Source organism: Sinohyriopsis cumingii, chromosome 1, assembly GCF_028554795.1.
Source record: "Sinohyriopsis cumingii isolate HCF-2022 chromosome 1, ASM2855479v2, whole genome shotgun sequence".
NCBI lineage: Eukaryota > Metazoa > Mollusca > Bivalvia > Unionida > Unionidae > Sinohyriopsis > Sinohyriopsis cumingii.
The window spans coordinates 135,328,916-135,349,458 of NC_142961.1; the positions used below are offsets into that span (position 1 = coordinate 135,328,916).

A 20,543-nucleotide genomic window follows, 5' to 3' on the forward strand; every position below is an offset into this window, starting at 1 on the left:
TCACACGTTCTTGTACATATTACCATGGATTGGAGACCAAAAAATCACTGTTGAATTTGCTTCTGCTTCAACCAATGAAAATGTGTCTTCCAAAATTATTTCAGGAGTCAAGATGTTTATTTTTAACCATATAAATGAACTATAATCTGGTAACTGTTGACTGACCTGAGAGAAGAAAAGCCTCAGTCAATTCCTGATCCAAATTACAGATTTCAAAAGTGGGTTAGAATAAAATGAGGTTGCAGTAACTCATGCAGTAACATTACAGAGGGTCAGTCTGAAAAAGAATAGGTTACACTGTAGACACTGCATAAATGAAACCCTAATACAAGTATCATTCAACTTCATAAATATTAGGCACAAGTAATATAAATATAATAACCAAACCGTATGTACAACGGCAATCTTACTTCAAACTGAGCTGTAGCTTTGTGAATACATAGTCTGCTGCCTTTCCCTGTACATTTTTCTCCAACAGCAGTGTGAATAATGGTTGCAGCACTGTCTTCACCTCTGTAAGCTGAAATACATCACATTAAATTATCTTATCTGACCGATTCTATTTCTGAATACAAGTCTCTAGTGTTTTTGAAAGACTGAGGAATTTTATCTGTTCAGAATTGACATAATCTGTTGTAAGATTTCTAAGATATTCTCGATATTCTCATATTCATTAGCTTTTCTTATACATACTGAATAGAGTTATTTTAAAGGTGGAGTAAGTTTAACAACTTAGTGATAGCCTAAATACATTAAATCCAATCAAAATTTATTACTCACCAAATTCAATATGACCACAAATCTGTTTCATCATTTTGTGACATTTGTTTCTTTTTAAATCTTCCAAATAATAGCTGATCCATTCAAACAACTGTAGTTATTACCATAAAAAAAACAATTGTAGTTTATACAATTGCAAAACCAACTGTAGTTATTACAAATGAAAAACCAACTGTATTTAATACAATGGCAATACCAACTGTAGTTAATACATTTGAAAAACCAACTGTGGTTAACACAATTGCAAAACCAACTGTAGTTATTACAACTGAAAAACCAACTGTAGCTATTACAACTGAAAACCAACTATAGTTATTACAACTGAAAAACCAACTGTATTTATTACAATTGCAAAACCAACTGTTATCACAATTGAAAAACCAACTGTAGTTATTACAATTGCAAAACCAACTAGTTATTACAACTGAAAAACCAACTTAAGTTAATACAACTGCAAAACCAACTGTAGCTATTACAATTGAAAAGCCAACTATAGTTATTACAATTGAAAAACGAACTGTAATTATTACAATTGCAAAACCAACTTTAGTCATTACAATTGAAAAACCAACTGTAGTTAATACAACTTCAAAACCAACTGTAGTTATTACAACTGAAAAACCAACTGTAGTTATTACAATTGCAAAAACAACTGGTTAATAAAATTGCAAAATCAACTGTGGTTAATACAACTGAAAAACCAACTGTAGTTAATACAATTGCAAAACCAACTGTATTTATTATAACTGCAAAACCAACAGTTGTTATTACAATTATAAATAATTTAATCTCCAGATACCTTTACCTATAATTAGTCAAAACAGGAGGTTATGTACCCTCCATGACATGAGGTTTGGGGGGTGGGGAAATTGTATTTTCAGTGCCATCAGCCATGGCCTAATTTTAGTTAGGAGCTGCTACTTTTTCAAGTGTAGGAACCTATAAAGCTTGATGAAAATTGGGTCATTGCAAATTGAGTTATTATGCAGAAATCAACTAGTGACCTTGAAATATGATATAGTGATTGCAGGAACAATAGGGAACTATCATTATTAAACTGTAATGAAATTATGAAGTTGACAAAATTGGGTGCATGAAAATTAATATTAGATCAAGTGGCCTTGTCCTGGGTCCAATGATCGCGAGATGCCTCTGTCCAAGTTTGAACTACCTATTAAGTGTGGTGACAACTGGATCCAGGAATCTGAAGTTATTGAGCCAAATCCAAAAATATTACAATGTCAGTTCCAGTGACATTGATATATCACTTCATGGCCTCAGAATCAACAGAATAAAAAAAAAACAAGGTCAAGGAAGCATGACTCATCACACAAAAAAGAAAATTACATTTTCTGCTCATGTGACAGTGCCCCTGGACATTGCAGCCCCAAATTGATTGGTTCTGTTCCTACCCAAGGGTAGGGCACGTTCTGAGGTTTGAGAGACAAATACCACAGCAAAGTAAAGTTGACATAACTATCTCTTTCATGGATGGATGAACAGAAGGTCTGACATAGACAGAGCTATCACTCTATCTCCCTGCAATATCAGTTTAGGGAATTAAAAAAATGATTTAAAAAACAATCCTCCTTTTGGTCCCTGAGAATTCTTTGGTAGTCACTGTTCTCTGTGTAAATGGTATAAGTGACTTGACAGTGATAATGATCATACAGAGGAAATGCTCAAAACTACACCCTCAGTATACTGGAATCCCCTCAAAACCATACCCTCAGTATACTGGAATCCACTCAAAATCACAGCCTCAGTATAATGGAATCCTCTCAAACCATACCCTCAGTATATTGGAATCCCCTCAAGACCAAACTTTTGCTTAGTCCTAAATTTTTCCTCCTTCAGTATCATCATTTTGTTTCCCCGTAAACCAAAACATTGCAGAATCCAAAATAAATTTCAATCCCAAATTTAAATTGTAGGCTAAAACTAACCCCATAAAAGCAAAACTCAATTCAAGCTTGGAAATGAGATTTCATGTGCTAAATTCCTAATACATGCTGGAACAGATTAATTACAGTCAGTAAGTAATATAGTAGGTTTATCAGTGAGACAATGACTGGGAAAACGTCCCTAATGCATGCCAGGATAAAACAATACCTGATGTGCATGCTGACAGATTAGGCCTGACAATAAGCTAATCTAACATCTTTGCACCATACAATGAGCCAGCTTTTAATGCGAATTACCCACAATTCTTACAGGTAATGCATTTAAGACAGATTACGTTTATCTGCTTTATATCTAATTGTGCTTGATGATACTCTATTAGTCTACACGATCAATAAAACATTTTGTTCTTTCTTGTTTTGTGTTTGTTTTGTTTTTCTAATTAAATATGGAGGACTTTCTTAACAAGCCAGATAACTTGGTTTTTGATGCTTTGCTGATGGAGACCAACAAAACAGCATACAAGAATTCAGATTCACTCAATCAGCTCTTGAACTACAAAGATTATGAATTCTACAGAGTATTTAAACATTATGGTTATCATTCATAATTCCAACAGACTAATAGTAAAGCTATAAAAGTATCTCATTACTCAGCCATTTCTTGTTATGAGGACTGTATTTCTATAAGGAACAAATGTATTATTTGCATCATTCAATTTCACCAGTGTGTATTAAAATGCATGTGACCAGAAGAAACATTCTTGATTCTTACATTCAATTCAAATCACTAATCAAATTTCGTGGAAAATGCAGAAAAAACTCTCAAGCAAGGGGAAATCAATCTCCCTTGGAAATCTCTTAATCAAGGTGAAATCGATCTCCCTTTGATTATATAGTTTATATATTATTACTGATCCAGTATAATTACAACAGAGATTTCAAGTGGATAAATGAAATGTATGATAAGCACAGAATAATTTTCTAGGGGTGAAAGAGGGATAGGAAAAGAGTGAGTGGGGAAGGAAAGGGAGGAGCAAATAAGAGAGAGATTATTTCTTTATTCTAATCACATTCTGCCGATGTAACAATTACCTTTTCTGTAAAATCATTAATGAGTGGCAGCAGTTCAGGAGACTTCTTTTTGAGAAGCTGAAAAATAAAATGAAAAATGACAATGAAGACCAGTGTAAATTCATTAACATGTCAAAAGGTCTTCTAATGTTTATCATTCTCTGGAATGTCATCTAAAATTATCATTTAGAAAAATAAAATGAAAGGAAGAATAGACAAAACTCATCATCATTAACCTGACCAACAGGAGGCTGCTGGATCAATAATATGGTATGCCATTAACTGCCTCCTGAAGAGGTGTCATTAGATATGATGTGCAAAGGCAAATAGAAAATAAATGTGCTCATTGTGTGGCAAAAAATAAAAGCAACAATCTCTCACAGCAGACCAAAAGAGTGCCAGCCTCATCAAAGTTTTGCTGTAAACCCACCATCTTGATCCACAGCTGAGCATTGTCACATGATTTGGATCCAGACTGATGCTGATCATATTTGTTTTACAAATGTAGTTTCCCTTTCATGAATGGAAAAGTCCTCACTTAAACCATCCTCGATTTTTTTTACTTTGTTCTAAGACTGCGACACATACAATATTTAGTCAGTATATCACAGCATCTGAAAGAAAATTTACTGAAAGGAGTTTAAGGACCACTAACCACTAAAGTTTTTAATGACGTCTGAGATGAGTTGATGAATTTAAAATATTTCAATGTTTTAATACAAGACCAACCAGATATCATAAGAAGTCCAACCATGAAAACACCATACATGACTTTCCACTAAGAAGTAGTGATAACAAGATTTTTAAGATAGACGCCATTTACATTTAGGACCAACCAGACACCATAAAAAGTCTTTTACTAAAATCTCCATGTTGATATGACTTTCCAAGCAGTACCATTTACATTTAGGACCAACCAGACACCATAAAAAGTCTTTTACTAAGATCCCCATGTTGATATGACTTTCCAAGCAGTACCATTTACATTTAGGACCAACCAGACACCATAAAAAGTCTTTTACTAAAATCCCCATGTTGAAATGACTTTCCAAGCAGTACCATTTTCATTTAAGGCTGAGTACACCACAAAATAAACATGAATGTTTCTTGGCAATCCTCCAAGTAGTTCAGGAGTAGTAACAACAAGCTTGTACTAATGATGGATGACAGTCCATCCAATAAACAGTAATGTTCTATCTCCAAATATTTCATTTAGGAAACAGGTTGAGGGACTTTGGCCTATTCAAGTCAAAATTGGTTACCAGGTGTGAGATATCTTTATTGCAACCAATATCTTCTCACCCTAATGCCTCAAAGTGTCAGGTACCAAATAGTGGTAGCCTTTAACAGTAATCAGAACTAACTTTTCTCCTCAAATAGCCAGAGGAAAAAGGCAACTGCAAGATTGAGGCATTCAAATTTGATCCTACTGTCCTTGCACTAGTCCCTCTTTCCCTCGTAAATCTTCAAAGAGAAGGGCTTTCTAGCTAATGAGATTCTCCTTACAACTGAGCCAGGCCTGTGACCACAACTGTTTAAGCAGATTTGGAATTGCTGGGATTTTCTTTGAAACATCTATTGCAGGACTGAGCAAACTGCTCACTGTATCACCTAAGAGGGGACATGAGAACCACTTTGCAGTTCTCACCTGTCAATTTATGTATTATTTTTTGGTACCAAGACTGTAAGCCAGTAAGCCCAAAAGATACCCGAATACTATGTCCCCTACATCATTAACAAATGCCTAAGGACAAATCCATTCATGTTAGAAAAATATGGTTCTTCATGCTTCTGGACAAAAAAGTTCATAAGAGGTTCTATTTGGAAGTGAAGGGCTTACCTGCAACTTTTCTTTGGTGGACAATTTTGACAAATCTTTGATGATTTTCTCAGCACCCTTCTCATCTTTTGACTTCTTGGTAGGCTTAAAATAAATAAAAATTCTTGTGAATACATGATTTATAAAATATGTATGTATGTATTTCTGGTGAAGCACTGTCTACAGGCAAATAAATTAATTTCATCATATTTAAGCCTTGTTAGTTTCTGTTAGAATTAATGTGACAAGAATAAATAAAAATGACACAATGCTGAAATGATATTTCAAATGTCCTTCCTTCAGTAATCCAAAATCCACTGGATTCTGCAACAATTTGAATGAAATCACTTCCTTACTAAAAGGTACATTCCTTGTACATTTATGGAAAGACAGTCTGTAATGTTCAAATGTTTATTGGACCATGAAGAACATTTTTTTAACTCAATGATTGATTTTGTGATTCAACTTTTCTTCCAAACTGAATTTCAACATCAGGCTCAAGTGGGCCTGAGATCACTCACCTAGCTGACACCTGCAAAAAAGCCACTGCAAAAGCACTTGCCAAGAAAAATGGATGAATAGGGTTCTTTCTGTAAAAATGTCTTATTCTAATTATATTGACTGCACATTCTATGAAAACAATTGTTTTAAAGTTTCTGTTTTTGGTGACATTATCCACATATGACTGTAGATCAGCATCATTTGCCCAATACTGAAAGCCTTTTAAATTCTATACAACAGTTTTTGAGTAAAAGCCATTCAAAGGGGTTTTCTATTTTTATGTTAAGGTCATTTTCTGTTCAGTGGCTTTCGAGGTGAAAACATAAGTGTTTGTATATTTTTAGCAAGAGCTGCATTATCTAAATGAATCGACATCATTTGTAGAAACTTGAAAAGCTTTCATGACAGAATGCTTTTTTTCAAATTTGAATAAGTTCTTTTAAATGGTTTCTGAAGAGATTTTGTTTCAATTTTCTTTATAATTTCAGGAATGGTGAGCATATTTGTTGGTGGATTGGCATCACTTAAAACATATATAAATTTAACAAGCCTTGATACCAGAGTTCTTTCTGTTAAATTGGATCAAATTCTGTTTAGTGGTTTTTAAGGAGTTATCTGAAAGTTTTACTATTTGAGTAACAGCAGCCATGTTAGAAGGCAAACTGATATAATAGGTACAAAAGGCAGGAGTCCACAGGGGGTAAATATATTTAATGCATTTGACAAGAAGATACTTGGTGACATATTTATGCAAAATTCATTCAGTGTTATTTATAGCTCTTAGTACTCTTGGAGATGCAAGCAATATTTCAGGACAGATTTGTGAAAATATGAAAGGCAATCATGCCAGGACGCTCTCTGTCCAATATCATGTAATAATGAAGAGCAGTTTTAGAAGCAGCAAATCTTATCCGTATTTAATCCCTGTTGTTGTTGTTGTTGTAGGATTTAACGCCATTTTTCAGCACACAATAGGTAATGCATGGCGGCCAGTATTAATGGTGGAGGAAGAACCCAGAAAAACCACAGAAAGAACCACCAACCCAAGAGAAGCTACTGGCAAAGCTTTCTCATATACCCACATTGGCTGAATCCGAGACTCAAACCCACACAGACAGAGGTGAGATGGCAGTGATCCGTAACGGCGAGCACTTTAGACCACTCGGGGCCCCGTTAATCCCTGTATTAAATCAAAGGCCTTGATACCGTGATACTTTCTGTCAGGTTTGGCCAAAGTTAGCCATGTCAAATTGAAACTATTTATAGGTTTTTAGTAAAGTATTTATATCATAAGTACAAACTGAAAAGATCTTAATTATCAGGAGATTTTATGTCAAATCAAGTTGGGTTTTTTATTTCTAGTAAGATGTGGCCATATTTGACAGCAGATTGTCATAGCTTGTAAAAACTGAAATGTCTTTATGCCAGAATGCCCCTGACAAGCTTGGCTGAAAATGATTTTATGTTTTTTATGACCAATCTGAAATTAGCTATTGTGGATGACAGAAAATGTACAAGACATGCTGAGTAATACTATAATCTTATTTCTTAATAAATACAGTACATCAAACATTATTATGTAATTTTTGTTTTTTAAATTGCAAATTTATTATTATTAATGTTTTTATTTTAAATGTCATTACTATTACTATATTCTATTTTATTCTAAATAAATCTTCATCTAGTTTTCAAAGCTTTTTTTTAACATACTGACAGGCAACTGATACCATTTTCTATTCAAAGAATTCACCAAAAAAACTTATTCAGAAATTCGGGAGGAAAAGGGATACATTTCTAGATTTCTTCAAGCTTTCCCACTGTATAGTGTTCTTTAGTTACTAGTGGAGTGGAATGCACACTCTTTATAAAGAACTAACTGCAGGGAAGATGGAAAGTTGTATGTGTGCTTGGACTGGGTAAGTAGTACTGAAGAAACTTATTTCACAAGAAAAAAATTGGTTTCTTCTTCAAATATGTTATCCAATCCTAATACCTTTGGAAAATACATAAGAGATGGAGGGAGATACATCCCCTTACCCTGGAGAAACCACCTTCAGTCTCCTAAGTTATGTGGTGAAAAGACGTCATATGTCAGGGTGTGGCTTCAAAAGGGAAAAATTATCCTTCGCACAAATCCATTAGAAGTCATGAAGCCATGTCCTTATGAAGCTGTAAAAAACAAACAGGAAGGTAACCTGTTGGTCCACTGCTATAGGTCTCACCAGATCAAGTTGAACCTTAGCTGGAAAAGTGGACTTGGATCTCCATCCCATGGATAATAGTGGCTCTCAAATCCCATGGATAACAGTGGATCTCCATTCCATGGATAACAGTGACTCTCCATCCCATGGATAACAGTGGATCTCCATCCCATGGATAACAGTGACTCTCCATCCCATGGATAACAGTGGCTCTCCATCCCATGGATAACAGTGGATCTCCATCCCATGGATAATAGTGGATCTCTATCCCATGGATAATAGCAGTTACAGAACAATTTTGCTCAACTGAAATGTTTGTGGCAACTGCCCTAACTTTGTGAGCCGAGATGTAGGGCAAATTCATTTGGTCTGGGTTATTTTCCAATATACAGAATGAATAACCTACTTTGTCCAGGGTGAGTCTGTGCTGATACGTCATCCTTTCCCTATGTGAAGGGTAAGAAAGAAAGCATGATCTCCCTTGATGCAACAGATCAATCCTTCTTAAGTACCACTTCGGATCTCACAATGGGTTCTGCAGTTAATATAAGCAGACACATGTCCTGCTTTATGACCTTCAGATGCTAAGACTAAATTAATATAGAAAATTTACCTGTATGCATCTGACCATAGCAAAAATTATACAAAAAGGAGTTATATCGAGAAGATTTCTATATCATACACCAGACCTGAAGCCTATTTAAATACAACAATAACAATGTGAGGGGATGCCATTGAGACCCATGCAGGTACGTACCATGTGTGTGAAGGCTGCAAAGTGATGACACTGAGTAACCAGAAACTTTGTCATTGACGAAAAAAAGAACAAAAAAAGTTGGAAATTTAAAGATGGAGTATACTTCCCTTTGAAGAGGACACTCCTCCAACTTGCTTTAAGGTAGAAAACTTCCAAAATGCTTGTATGTGGATTTCAAGGTCTTTCTGTCTATAGACTGCATGCTACTTAGCAAAAATCAGAAGAATTCACAACACCTTGGAGGGAGATATTTGCGAGGCAGTAGTAGTGTATTCAGGTATTATAATGTGTAACATATATGAAGAAGAAACAGAAAGCTATAAATGAAATGAATGTGCCACAGTTTAATTCATATCCAGACTGACACATAACACAGTCTTACAAATCATCCAGATTTAGTTTCATGCAAATGGGAGCAGAAAACAACCCTTGTTCACTTGAGTACTTACAACTGAAATAATAACTCATGGAAGATCCTCTTATAAAAAAAGACACCCTAAGGGACAATACATTTTTTTTGTCATGGATAGGTGTATTATATCAGTAAACTTAAGAAATAGGATCATTAAATGGTACTTCTTATAGCTGTCCTCCATATAGGTGTCAACAATAGCAGGCTTCACTGTAATAATCTAAAGTCAATGTCAACAGTCATGTATGCACCTTACTCATTTTAAATGAAACATTAATTATTGTTCTGAAATGTAATACTAATGTAGCTTTACTAAAGTCAGTTCATTCCTAATCATCAAGTAATCTGCACCTTTGTTGTCATCACAAAACTTCCTGATGCAAATTATCGACCTCAGTGGACATTTACAATGACCAACTGGCACTAACTCTGGTCAAGAAAAGCCGATATTAGGGGTTGGTTTCAATTTTTTCCAAAAATACAATGCTATTATTTTGACATTCAATCTGGCTTATGCAACATTACTTCTCTTGGTTGACCTTGTCTAAAAATGTTGACTTATTTTAACACTGATTTTGTCATATTTTTCGTGGCACTTACGTAAAAATCTACCAAGAAATACTGATCTACAAGGAGCAAAATACAATAAATAATTCTCATTTAAAGGTACTGTGTAATGAAATCTTCAAGAATGACAACTATAGCTGAAATGGTCATTATCAAATGCCTACATGACCTGTCTGACTTATTCTTTAGCCTTGTTCAGCCAAACTCTAAATTCTCTGCTAAATGACGGTCTGGTAAAAATCTTTACTGATCCCTGTTATTTAAAAAAAATTGCTGAAGCAACACACATGAAACATATTTCTAGAAATCTGCCTACAAAGATTTTCTGCAATCATTCAAGTAAAAATTAAATTGGAAGCAAAAGGGATATCACATAGCATCCCTTTGCAAACAGATGCCAAAACAATAAATATGTCCATACCATTCACTGACTATGACAAAGACATCATCCCAACTCACACACCAATGAAATCACTCTTCTAATTTTCAGAAACCTCCTTAAGGTATCCTTGTCAAAATGATGCCCATTATGACCTTCAAGTTTTAATGAAAAATTTGAAACTAGAACTGTATTCATGGAACATAAATGCCCTAAGATAGCGACTGAAAACTGACCTAAACACAAAAATTAACCAGACAGATAGTTTCTGGCTCTACTCAGTTCAAGGTGGTAAAATTTCAGCATGGAAATAATGGGACCATGGTGAAAAGATCAACACAGCAGCACAATGTCATATGTTTAGAGTTAAGAGTTTGAACCCTCACAACAAAAGCTGTGATATTTCATGCTTCTGTCCTACCTGGAGTGCCTCAAGGCCAAAGTCTTGATCATCCAGCTGCTCTGCCATTTTCCGCTGCAGGTTGAGAGCCTCAATTTCCTCAAGCTTTGCCACCCCCTCCTCACCTGACTCAGACCCTGAAAGGTCTGAAAAAATGCAGCAAATTACAACAAAAGTAAATCAGACTGACTGTTATCCACTATCAATTTCACAATTATAAACACTCGTGACCTTGCTAAAACAGGTCTCTTTACCACATTTGGTTGAAAATTGTTGAAAGTAATGACTTAGTTGTATACAAATAAATTAGCAAACTATACATCCTGTCTTTGAAACAAATTTAACTAGATTTTCAGAACCAGGAATTAACCTTATGAAATTTAAGCTTGTATTAAAATAGAAATAGATATGGAAATGTAGTATTTAGAACAGAATTATGATTTAATCTGAATGATATAGAGGGCAGAAAGGAAGACAGATGTTTCATTCTTAATCCAATCACTTTAACACTAACCCTATCCCTAACCCTTTTGAAGGGCAGAAAGAAAGAAAGATTTTAATTTTAGTTTTTAATCCAAACATTTTAACCAAACCCTTTAGAAGGCTAAAAGGAAGAAAGATAGGTAATCATTTTAAACAAAAGTACCAGAAACCTACACAAAATGAGACACTGTATAGTCCTAAAGCAAAAGTGAGGTAAGGCAATGACAACTGACTAGGAGAACAGAAGTGTATACAAATACAACAAAATCCTGCAACAACAGATTTGTTATCACACTAATTCAGACATTATGTACTCATGGCATGGCACCGAATTGTTCCATTTTCAGTAGTTTTTTGCAGCACTACAGGTGTTACAATGTGTTTGTGCCAAAATAAATAAGATTTAATAATTTGGAAAGAAGTGTTGTATGCTTGCAGAAAGCAAATTTGTAAGTAAATTATGTTTCTCCAAGAATACTTACCCAATCCCGTTAGTTAGGAATATAGCTTGTGACCTCACGAATCCAACCCTACTATGAGATGAAAATTGTCTTTCTGTGTCTATTTCAATAGACAAAGGGCAATATTTCTTGCCATTACGACCCCTTAGCACCACCGGCTTTTTAGGTAAGTGAGATACGAACGAGTATGCTCACATGGCGGGACAGTTGGGAGGGTTTTTAATTAATGTGATTGGGTAAATATTCTCAGAGAAACATAAATTACTTAAAAATCTGCTTTGTTAGGAGAATAAGTAACAGGAGGAAGGGATGCTGAGCATAAGTTAGACCAGTTTTCAGTAAGATGTAACAAAATATCATAAACTGCTATTGTAAAGTTGGAAGAAAAAAATTAAGTTCAGTATTGGGAAGAAGAAAAAATTAAGTTCAGTATTCGAAACATGCAGCAATGGTAAACATAATGTTCAACTGAAATGTTTGTATAGTACAGAGATCTTATTTATCACTAGGCCCTAGTACAGTTGCAGACTTCAGTTCCTAACCCTATGCAGCTCAATGGCTTGTTGCTATCTCTCAACTTGATGTAATTCTTGAAATATTTCTCCATTTCACATGATGACGGCAATCATATCTCCACCACGACATACTCAAATTGGCATGCAATGTCCAATAAATGTAACTGTGTCCCTTCCTGCTTTTATTTACGAAAATCTGAATATTCCTTTATATTCTTCTGTGTTGATTATTAACACTTTTTAAGAAGCTTATTTTCCCTTTCGTCTTCAACATGCATCGCTAGCTGAACGTTATATTTTTAAAAAATTCTATAATCAACAGTTTGATCATGAAAATGCCTCACCATGAAAAAATATGTACAATTTAAAGCATCTGAGGTATGCTGTAAAGTTAGTCTGGTTCCCTGACCAATTCTACTATTTCTAATATGAAACCAAATTAAAAAAACAAATGTACCAATTATGAGGATTTTTCGGCAACAATAATTTTTCTGTAGTGTTTTCTTTTATGCCTTAAGTCTGTAATTTAAGGGTAATTTTTGTAAGACTTATGGCAAAATCATAAGAGTTGGCAGGTCTGTGAGGGAGGGGGTACTTACTGTGCTGCCTAAAATTGGGGATTAAACCCAAATGAGTCGATATCACCAACAACAAACAGATGGTTGTCTCCATTAACTTATTCCATTTTTCCTTCCCTTCATTGCCATATGGTTTAATGCTCTGATGTGCATTTCATGCATTTAGTAAAGATTTCTTCAGAAACAACACAAGAAGAGAAAACAGCATAGATTGGCAAATCAGTATGTGACTAACTAGCTAATACAGTAGTTCAGACTTCCTCTGACCTTGTATTACACACACAGCATACCAAAGACAGTGCATACTTAGCATAAATTAAACAAGAGCCACGGCAGACCTAAATAGCATGTAAATGACATTCTGCTGAAATGACACAAGAAGAGAAAGCAAAGCATAAATTAGTAATTAGTCAAGTTACTAACTCTCTGATATAAATATACTCCCTGTTGTGGACAAAGGAATAGAAAAAGTTGGTGTCGCACTTGAAACCTATAGACTATGCTTTAAACTTATGCATTTCAAGAATTTTATTAACCATTCTAGTGAAACTACACAGGGGAAAAATAAAGCATAAAATAGTAATGCAGCATGTTAAAAACTCCCTATATCCAACTCCGTTACAAATGGAGCAAGTGAAAAAGTCAAGTTGTGCTAACTTGTAATGACTTTGCAAAGGTCAATGATAGTGTGGTGTGACATGGCCTTAAAAGGACACAGTCCCTAAAGGTGAAAAAATCACTCAAATTTGGCAGAAATTTTAAAAAAGATTGTATAGAACCTGCAGCAGAATGACTAATCCACACAATATATCCAAAAAGAAATGTTGGATGAGTCAATTAGAACACAAAATTGGCATGGACTGTCAGAGGATAAAACTGTATGATGTTATCCAGTAGAGCAGCGAAGCTAAAACCTAGCGACACCTGAGGAGGTAATGGGCAGGAGTTATTGCCCTTTGTCTATTTAAATTGACAGAAATGGACAATTTTTGCCTTTTAGTAAGGCTGGATTCACTTGGCAGCAGGCTAATATTCCTAACATAATGTGATTGGAGAGTATATTCAAAGGAAATTAAATGTCTTATCTGTGCATCTTTCTTTATATGAATATAGATATGAGAAGTTTCTGTTTGTGAATGTTAATTTCAACTGTGTCAATAGTTGATCACTGCATTTTGATATTATCTTTGGGGCTTTTTCAAGACCCATGCTCTTTGAACAACTGACAATTGTTAATTAAACTATTACTGAACCATCAACAATAAAGCCATTCAGTCTTCTTTTGTGTTGTCAACACACCCTGAGTAAAATCATTGCTTAGTCCTGGGTAAACAATAGCCAACACATGTTTCCTCAGACAACCAGCATACACAACCAAGCATCCAACAATGCAGTTGTTAAGGTTTATCACCCACATTTATGAACCAATTAATTTAATTAATTAAGAAACTGCTAATCATCAATGTCAGTCTCACAGTCTAAAATTATCAGGCGCTCTCTCAGAAACATATCACAAAAAGACAGCTGCCATTATGTGTATGTGGCTTAGTCAAGTTGTCAATCATCCAGCAATCAATCATTTCATCCATCTCCCCTCCCAATGACTCTGTTTTTTTTTTTATTAACAATGATTCATACTGCAGTCAGAAGAAATATGCACTTTATTTAGATTCTTTTGGAATCTTACTGAGAAAATAAAAATAAAACAGTATCAGCTTGAACTGATACTGTTTAATGACCTTGACACATAATAAAGTATAAATGTTCCTTACCTTTCTGTACGTATCAATTAGACAACAACACAATCAATACCAAAATATATAAAATGTATGCTTCATTGTGCATATTTTCACTGAAACTATTATGTATCTGGTTTGAACAGTATTTATTCATGAAATTATCTTTGCATATGATTTCTAATACTATAAAGAGATTCAATAGAAAGCTGGAAGCTTGTTGAAAACTGCCTCCCCTAATATAGAGAAATCTTCAATATACTCAATTATTTCAGAGATCATATAATAACAGCCAGCAAAGATGGAATACACCTATGTGGTTTTGACCTGTGTCTTGGTAGGAAAAATGTTTTGATAATTTTATGAAGGTTTGCACCGCCATAAATATTTTTCATATTAACTTCATCAGAGTACTTCGGACTTCCAGATAATAATGTCTTAATTGTAAGGTGGTACAGCAATGTGAAAAGAACACAATGTCTTAGAGTTTTATACTTTTTTTTCACTCTAACTGAAAGTGTTCAGCTGTTTCTACTTGCCCACATGTGTAGTACCTATTGTTAGAAATATGATTTAGTAAAAAATTGTTATTTAAGGTACTCCACTTGGTTCTCCATGACATATGCTGAACTTGATCGACCCAATTCAGGCTATCCCATCCATTTTCCTCATATAATAGTACCCAAGTTGCACTCTTATTATTGTCTTTACTATTCTCTTTGCATCCAAATTTATATTTCCACATGATCGTTTTCTTGTGTATTACAATTATCCCAGGCAGGCCAATCAATATTTCAAACACTTCCAAGTATTAACTATTTCCCAAGCTTTTCCACACAAATTTTTTCCATGTGCACTCCAAGTGGCATCACTAAAAAATACAATACCTGAATGCTTATGGTAGAATACTTCTTGAATATGTTTGCTACACATCAGTAGTACAGTATTGTTACATGAAGTATGTTCTTATGTTATGAGCATTGACTGTTACCATTGTAATCTAGGCTGTTTGCCAAAGAAATATTTGAGCTTTCTCTATATTATCTGTTACCATGGCCCCATTTATAATCAATGAATCACAAGAATTCTTCTTAGACTTTCCCTGGATGTCTTAACAAGTTTCCACCACCCTTGGGATTACCTGAAGAATTTTTCATTTTATCTAACAATCGATGATTGCGTAAATATTTAGAATAATGTATTTCACTAACAACCCGATTTATTTTTTGACAATATAGCAACAGGTGTTGTGGGTTTTGCATACATTTGCTTGACAAAAGACAATTTCTTTGTCTAATTTGTTTTATAATTTCAATGTACATCCAGGGTGGGTCTTTAACATGAACAGCAATCATTTTTTGTAGCACAATTATAATTACTGTATCCCAAATTAGCACAATTATAATTACTGTATCCCAAATTAGCACAATTATAATTACTGTATCCCAAATTAGAATTTAGCAAGACTCTTATTTCACTGTAATAAGTAATACTATAACCAGACAATTTCAGCCTCCCACTCATGTGAAATACACTTACCAATTTCATTATCATCCACATCGCCACCAATAAATCTTCTTTTGCTTCCTCCCCAAGCTTTGGAGTCAGGTAAACCTAAAAAGACACAGAAGAAATCCATATTTTAGAGAATTTTCCAGCAAATTTTATTTTGTGACTCATTTTTACGTAACATAGCTACAATATCCAGGTATCTAGTGTTCTCTGAAGAAAACAAATATTGTTCCACCATCTAATCTACTGAGCTTCTCCTTTTAAGACTGGCATTTCTTGCTATGAAAAGATCATGGTGATATTGTCAGGTGACTTTAAAGGATGCAGTGAACAATTAATGAAATTTAGATAGAATACGAAAACGTGTTTCTCTCCGAATACTTATCCATCACTAGCAGGAAATAACTTCCACAACCTCCTCTATCCAGAAAGATTAAAAAAGTAGTGTTTCCCATCCATGTACAATACAGATGCTATAATAGAACCTACAGAGAAAAAAAACTCTTCCAGGATACAATTATAATAACCTTTCCTTGTCACTGATTGGTGGATGTTCTTCAGTTTAAGATTCAGCAAAACACCAACAATGGTGCTGGAATTTGTTGGAAGGTGATCAGGCAAGTTTACTTAGATAAACATAATTTACTCTAAAAATTTCCTTCTCCTCTGAATATATTATCTGATCACATGAGCATTAGAAGATTAGGTAATAAGATACAACTTCTTTCTTAGTCATCATCATTCAAAGGGCATCCTCAATGGAATTATTGGCATTAGAAACAGACTCGGATAATATTATTATTTCCTAATGTGCAGACAGCAAAAGCATAAAAAGTGTATCAACGGGATAGCATAAGATATACTCTGTATGACCTAGAACGAGGGTGTTACATTACCTGATGAATCAAATGAAAGCTACAAACCTCACCCAAAATCAAGGTTGTGATGGCTGCTGTCATTATTGGGGCCTGCCAGAAGCCCCATGATATTTTTCAACTGTCCTTACTGAGAAGCTAGGCTGCACAGGTAAAAACTAGAGAAAGTGAACTCAATATGCAAGCCAAACGCCTTCAATATACATCAAATCAAAATGTTCCATTTAAAAGCTAGCTCACTGAAACCACTCACATATCATGAGCGGTGATCTTCAAGGGACATATATAATTCTGAGAGAGTTCGGCATATTCCAATTAAATCAGCCATGAGGGTAGTGCCTCACAGATCATATTCGACCTTCCTGCCTGATGCCAGAAACACCAGCCATGAAGGTAGTGCCTCAGAGATAATATTTGGCCTTCCTGCCTGATGCCATAAACACCAGCCATGAGGGTAGTGCATCAGAGATCATATTTGGCCTTCCTGCCTGATGTCAGGTGCCATAAACACTTCAGATAGTACCTGAATGCATGAAGCAGATCTTGCGTCCTTGCCCCCGTCAATGTTTCAATCAAGAAGATGAATCAAATGAGTATTCTCTGATTGGATGTACAAGTCAACCTGAACTTAAGTGATGAAACAAGGCTGCATAATCAGGGCAAATGACACAGTTGTTTGGAACTGGAAATATGGTATGCAATTCACTCAACACAAGCTGAAGCTAGAGCTATCAGAAAACGTTTTATAAAATGGAAAGTTCTGTGATGAATTGGACAAGGGCTCAAAATTAAATGTTTCTGCTTTGTAATTCATGATGTTTGTTTTTGTAATCTTGTCATCATATATGTTTTGTATGTTATCTAAAATTGTAAAGTGCTTAGAGCTTCTGAAGATTATGCAATGTACTAAATTGTTATTATTTTTCAGTTCTGGCATATCGTTATCCAGATTCAGACACACTACATGATAACTGTTCAAGTGGATATGATACCAGTGTGGTGAAAAGGTCGCCAATAGTTGACTCACCAACATAAAGGTTTCAAATTACCAGTGAACTAACTTTTGTCTGACAGACTGGTAATTTCCATGATTTTAACAGAATGAATAATGAAAAGCTCAAAATGTTTCCACTTACTGAAGTTTTAAGTCAGAGACAGATTGGTATATGAATATGGGCATGACTGGTTTGCAGATCCATCCAATCCATCAATGGATCAAAGTGTGACAGCAAACAGAGACTGTCCCAACTGTTGTTGGAGGATTTATCCTCTTCTGGATGACTTCCATATTAGGGCAAAAGCATACCAAATGTACAAGAAATTGCTACATGAAACCACATGCAAGGTGAGACACCCAAGGCCTCTGCTAGACTTCACATTTGGCAACAAATGCAAAAGAAGTTTGAAAGTGGTTCTTTTTTTTTCTTACTGACTGGCGAAAGTTGTTGGTGATGAATTTGTATAAAGTAAATTTTTTTTTCTTCATTGATATAAGCAATTTGGGCCACTTAATACCTGATTTCATGTTAGATGATGAATAAGACGTTATTCAGACATAACTGCAGCCAACTCAAAGCTGTCAGTTAGTTTTGAGAAGCAATTAAATGTGATCAGTAGGAAATAAGGAACCACTGGAGAAAATACTCAGTTGTCGAACAGGTCGGCAAAATGATTCAGTGTCACTTACACGTATTGTTAATTTATGTTTACTGCAAACTGTGAGTGTAAGAAGCACTTGGAACTGCTTAGTGTTTTATGGATTATTGGATAACATGTTTTTGTGGTCTGAACTTAACTGAGTAACACAGGATTCCGCTACAAGGATGCCAGTCATCGACTGTAAAAGGTCCAAATCACTTATATCGATGAAAAATTAAAAATTTACTTTATAAAACAAGTCTGCATGAAGCACAAAGAATATAACTAAGCTAGCTCTGAAAAACAAAGATTTATATCCAGCTGCATCTTAGGCATCTACCAGGTTACTTGTTGCCCCTATTTCTAGTGCAGTCTGTGAGAGGGGGTTCAGTCACCAGAATCTAATCAAAACAAGTTTACAAAATTATATGGGTATATCTACTCTGAAAAAAGTTTAACAAGAATTTCCATTGATGGGCCCAGTGTTGAGAGATTTGATTTTGGAAAGGCATTAAAAATGGTCAGGGAAAAAAATGAGATGGATATTGATAAAGTGTCAGTGACATTGTTCAGAAAAACTAAGCAGTATTTTGTTTCATCAGCTAGAAAGAAACATTCTTATTCATTCTTACTTTTCATATGCCATACATTGAACTTCACGTAAAAATTAACGGTATTATTATATTCATTAATAATTATTCTTGTGCTTTGAAATGTAATAAAAACACGTAAACACTGTTTTATTGTCATGTCCCAATGCATGGAAATTATGAGAAAATCAAAAAAAAAAAACGACCGCAAGAAATAATATTACCATACAATGTAACTAAGTTAATACTCTTAAATACCACCAAATTCACAAGCAAATACTTCATACAAATTTACAAAATTAAACAAAATATGTAAGAAGTGAACAAAATGTTGTGTATGGTATTGCAGTGAAAACTTAAACTGAAGTACATCTAGTAGACAGGTAGCTACAGAAGTGGAGAAAAATGTTATTAATTAGACATTCACACCAAGCTGGGTAATTAGAATGGTCAACAGTCAATACGAATTTTCATTATGTGAATGATGACTGACTGCATGGGGAATAGACTGAGGGGTCAATTATACAGGAATGAAGGAAAGGATATAACAAATGTTACGATCCAAACTTGGATCATACTTATTGGTCTAGGTGAAGCCAGAAACCCGACGTAAACCCAGGAAATTATACGGATTGAATATCTTACCGGCCTCCTCATCTTCAGCTTCCTCAATATCACTGTCCATCTCCTTCTTCTTTTTCATCCTATTCAGCCTCCTCAGTTGGGACTTGGTCAACTTCATTATCTCATCATCATCCGAGTCTGTTTCCAACGCCAAAATCTCCTCTTCCTAAAATTGTATACAGAAATAATGACCAAGCTACTGATTTATTGTGGAAGGAGAGTGATGGGAGGAGGAAGAAGGAACTGTCTGCGTATGGGGATTGGATGATGTACTTTAATTTTAACATGTTGGTCTATATTTATTTTTATTATATGCTCATTTTTTTCTCCGTTAACTTTACCTTGTCAGAATCGTTCAGTATTTTACGATATTGAACACCATATTGCACCCACGTGCAGGACATGTGTGCCCAATAGTGTATTAGGAACTACTTTGTAAACAAATCATGTACATTTTATGTTTCGGTTGATTAAATTTGTTTCTGAATAACTAAAGCAGATGTTTCGTGGACAGCCACATACCAGCTGCTTTGCTACATTCCGCATTAACTTTTTTGACATAATGTTTAGGATTTTGGCGATAGATGCAAGATTTCATAAAACTGCTTGGTACCTTCAAATAACATGCAAGTTACAAGGCATAAACGGTCTCCTTTAGCTAGTAATAAGAATGGCAAAAAATATACTTAGTTTTACATCCTGAATTTCCTCAAAATGTACTTTCTCAGTTCTGCAAATCC

General features: G+C 34.8%; 1 protein-coding gene across 1 annotated transcript in view; it reads right to left on the reverse strand.

The window, feature by feature from the left end:
* LOC149807908 (something about silencing protein 10-like) overlaps positions 1-20,543 on the reverse strand; it is a 54,340-nt gene that overhangs the window by 26,226 nt on the left and 7,571 nt on the right. The window contains exons 4-9 of the mRNA XM_089971835.1: positions 19,825-19,969; positions 16,104-16,178; positions 10,813-10,937; positions 5,596-5,679; positions 3,777-3,833; positions 411-520 (exon numbers count right to left, since the gene is read on the reverse strand). Coding sequence (XP_089827961.1) covers positions 411-520; positions 3,777-3,833; positions 5,596-5,679; positions 10,813-10,937; positions 16,104-16,178; positions 19,825-19,969 — 596 coding nt within the window. The remainder of the gene's footprint in view (positions 1-410; positions 521-3,776; positions 3,834-5,595; positions 5,680-10,812; positions 10,938-16,103; positions 16,179-19,824; positions 19,970-20,543) is intronic.